The sequence below is a fragment of the Bombus impatiens genome, unplaced genomic scaffold (assembly GCF_000188095.3).
Source record: "Bombus impatiens unplaced genomic scaffold, BIMP_2.2 scf_0142, whole genome shotgun sequence".
Lineage (NCBI taxonomy): Eukaryota > Metazoa > Arthropoda > Insecta > Hymenoptera > Apidae > Bombus > Bombus impatiens.
In genome coordinates this window covers 3,187,969-3,190,908 of record NT_176561.1, presented here as the reverse complement: position 1 = coordinate 3,190,908, position 2,940 = coordinate 3,187,969, and the positions used below count along the sequence as shown (strand labels likewise).

Genomic DNA, 2,940 nt, shown 5'->3' with positions numbered 1-2,940 from the left:
CCGGTGCTGTTCCCATAAAGCTCAAGGTCGCCAAGGGAACCGCCGTCCACGCTGCCGTCGCATTTGTCCGACTTCCCCTCCTGCTTCAGCACCATGCGCCGCCATTTTGCGCGGGCGTTCTGGAACCAGACCTGCGAACACATCGAAACCACACCGTTGAATGTATATACGTATCGCGTACCTTCGCGTATTCGATGCTTCAGCCGCGAGTGCTGATCGAAGAGAGAGTGCGCGGAGAGACTCGTGCACCGGATACCCGATGAATGTTACTATTCTTCTATGCTTTCGAGTGCATTTTTCTAGTGTTGTTGATATATTTGTTCGCGGATACTTTCGAGTGTTTGCTCCGAGCCTCGTTAGAAAGTCGATGAAATGATATAATAGATTATGGAGAGCTTGCAACTCGCATATTTTAGGTGTATTAGACTGCAGCATGGAGTGTTTGGTTTTGGAGTATCAATTTAACAACGATTTCAGTTCTTAGGAAATATTTTTACTCTCTGTACATTAGTTTTCTTAGATTCATTGAAATGTAACAATTCCTCTTTTCATGTATAGTCGTAGCTTTTCAGATTTCAGCTGACAGAAAATATATGTCTGTTTAAAAATCGGACATTAACGCCGGATTAGTAATTGCTTCCGCCATTTACCGCATGTATTTAGATTTGCAAATTGCAAAGTTGGAAGGCGTCTTTTTGACGCTCTACACTTTAAAACCTCCTTTCCTCCATTTTCCTCTGGATGCGTAAGTTCGCCATCCTCGAAAGAACATCGCCTAAAAAGAAACAAACCCCAATTTCTCCCGTGCCTTTACCACGTCTCGTTGCACCTGACGACGAAAAGAAACGCGGGACAAAAGGAGGTGGAGGACAGTCGCAGTGAAGAGAATGGTCGAGGAGGACCAAAAAGCTCGCGCGCCACCAATATATCTTCATCGAGGGGGCGCACTCGGAATACAGAGGGAGAAAGAGCGTGCAATTTAAATGCAACCACACGCGCAGTGGCACGTCAACGGGCCAGGCCCTGGCTAGGATAGCTACATCGTCCATACAATGCAACAATATATAATGCCACGATACACAGCCTCGAGCCTCTCCCTTTCGCCACTCTACCCTCTGTTCCCGATAGATAAAAGACGGCCTCGATACACGGATCCGGCGTCGCCATTTTCAAGAGAGTCTCCTCCCCCGCTAACTGAAAACCAGCAGAGACTTCCAACCGACACAACCTGGGTCTCCCCTTCGTGGTCGAAGCGTGTACGAGTGTTTCTCCCTGTGGCGAACTCGCAAACTCTCTCGCGCGCGCATGTTTGTATTATACATACCTATAACGTGGTTACCACTGTGTAGGTTGTGTGCACGTTTGTACATGTGTATGTATGTTTGTACGGAGTTTGAAAGTGTCGGTGGGTTAGGTACGCGCGTTCTCGTGTATTCGCACATGTATACATAGAACGAAGTACGTAGAGAGACGAGAGGAGAGCGGCGACGAACGCAGCCGCGGCGAATGAGCGAGTATTCGTGCGTTTCGCGATCAATATCAAGCAAGATGGCGACCAAGAACCCTACGCCGCACCGAATACAATAGGCCGGCTCTCGCGCCTCCTCCCCTGGCCAACCCGGCGACCCCCAAGCCTTTTCTCTTTCTCTAGATCTTCTGCCGGTTGCTGCCGGCGCCATCGAGTCACCGCGCGCTTCTCTATGTCTGCCTGGATCCACGTGAAGAGGCTGTGCTTCACGGGTGCACAGAGCCGCACAAGGATTTCGAGGATCTCGTTCTTTCGCTAGAATAGAAGGAGTCGCTTCCGCAGAAACGGGTTAACTTTATTGGGTGAAGATCGGGGATGGTGGGGTGGGACATGGTTTTGGTGCGTGCAGAGGAATGTTTCTAAGGGGAACTGGAAATCGTTTTTGTCGTAGATTGAAAGCGATTATAATGCAAATTTTATGGACTATGTAAAAGTAGTTTGAACTTTCATGCTGATTTCTCTGATTGTTTTCGAAGAGCGCTAATTTTAAGGGATGGAAGGAGTTCTTTAATCTTCAACCTCTTTCTGCATTGACGATGTTATTCACGTTTTGGCGATCGATTCCTTTCTTTGTAACGAAGGAAAATAATCTTCAACGGAACGTGACGTGTGATAAATTACATCGTGTTGCAGTAATAAGATCATAAATGAAGCAAATATCAATATTAAGGAAATCAATTCATTGTCCAATTCGTGTGCGATCTATGGCTCCGACATTTGACGATTCGATTTGTCGGTTATAACTCAAAAGGGTCGAGATATACGAATTTTCTACGAATAAAGAACCAGCTAATTTCAAAATCCTATCGCAATAAAAATGTCTCCATACCACCAAAACCCATAAACCCTTCAAATCTTCCTGGAACAATACCAACCTCCATAAACCATCCTTCTTAAGAGCCTCTTAACCTGAAAACGAATCCGATTAATTCGCCATAAAAACTGCGAAGTAACCACAAAATAACCGGAAATGATTTTGCCCATAATCACAGGTTTAGGTTCGAATGTACAGAAGTCAGTCGGGTCTAATCGGCCCGGTGGCAACGATTTACGCTCAGACAAATGCTCGTTCACGACGATCTTTGATTCGACGGATCGATCGACCGAAGTTTCGGAGGTTGGTCTTAACGTGCTGAGACGTGTGTGTTCACACGTTACACCCGTCCCGATTCACGAAATAGATTCCTGGCCCGTGTAATTTAACAGTAGTGGGTTAACGAGGGCAGAGCGCGGCGCTCGTTACGACAAAACTTGCCCGGCCGGAGATTTTGAGTAGCGGCGGATTGACGGAGGGCCATAATTACGGGGAAAGGCCACAGAGGCTCGTCGACGGAAATATCACCGTGGCCCATGCGGTTCTTTTACCTCAACGCGCCGCCGGCAGCACGCACTAATTGGGAGAAGCGCGCGCG

General features: G+C 47.4%; 1 protein-coding gene across 2 annotated transcripts in view; it reads right to left on the bottom strand.

Annotated features, from left to right (window-relative positions):
* The window catches only part of LOC100747239 (protein apterous-like), a 57,979-nt gene that overhangs the window by 2,300 nt on the left and 52,739 nt on the right, over window positions 1-2,940 (bottom strand). For both annotated transcript variants that reach the window (XM_024365590.2, XM_024365592.2), the window contains exon 6: window positions 1-131. This exon ends at the window's left edge or, in 1 of these variants, runs on beyond it. In XM_024365590.2, coding sequence (XP_024221358.1) covers window positions 1-131 — 131 coding nt within the window. The remainder of the gene's footprint in view (window positions 132-2,940) is intronic.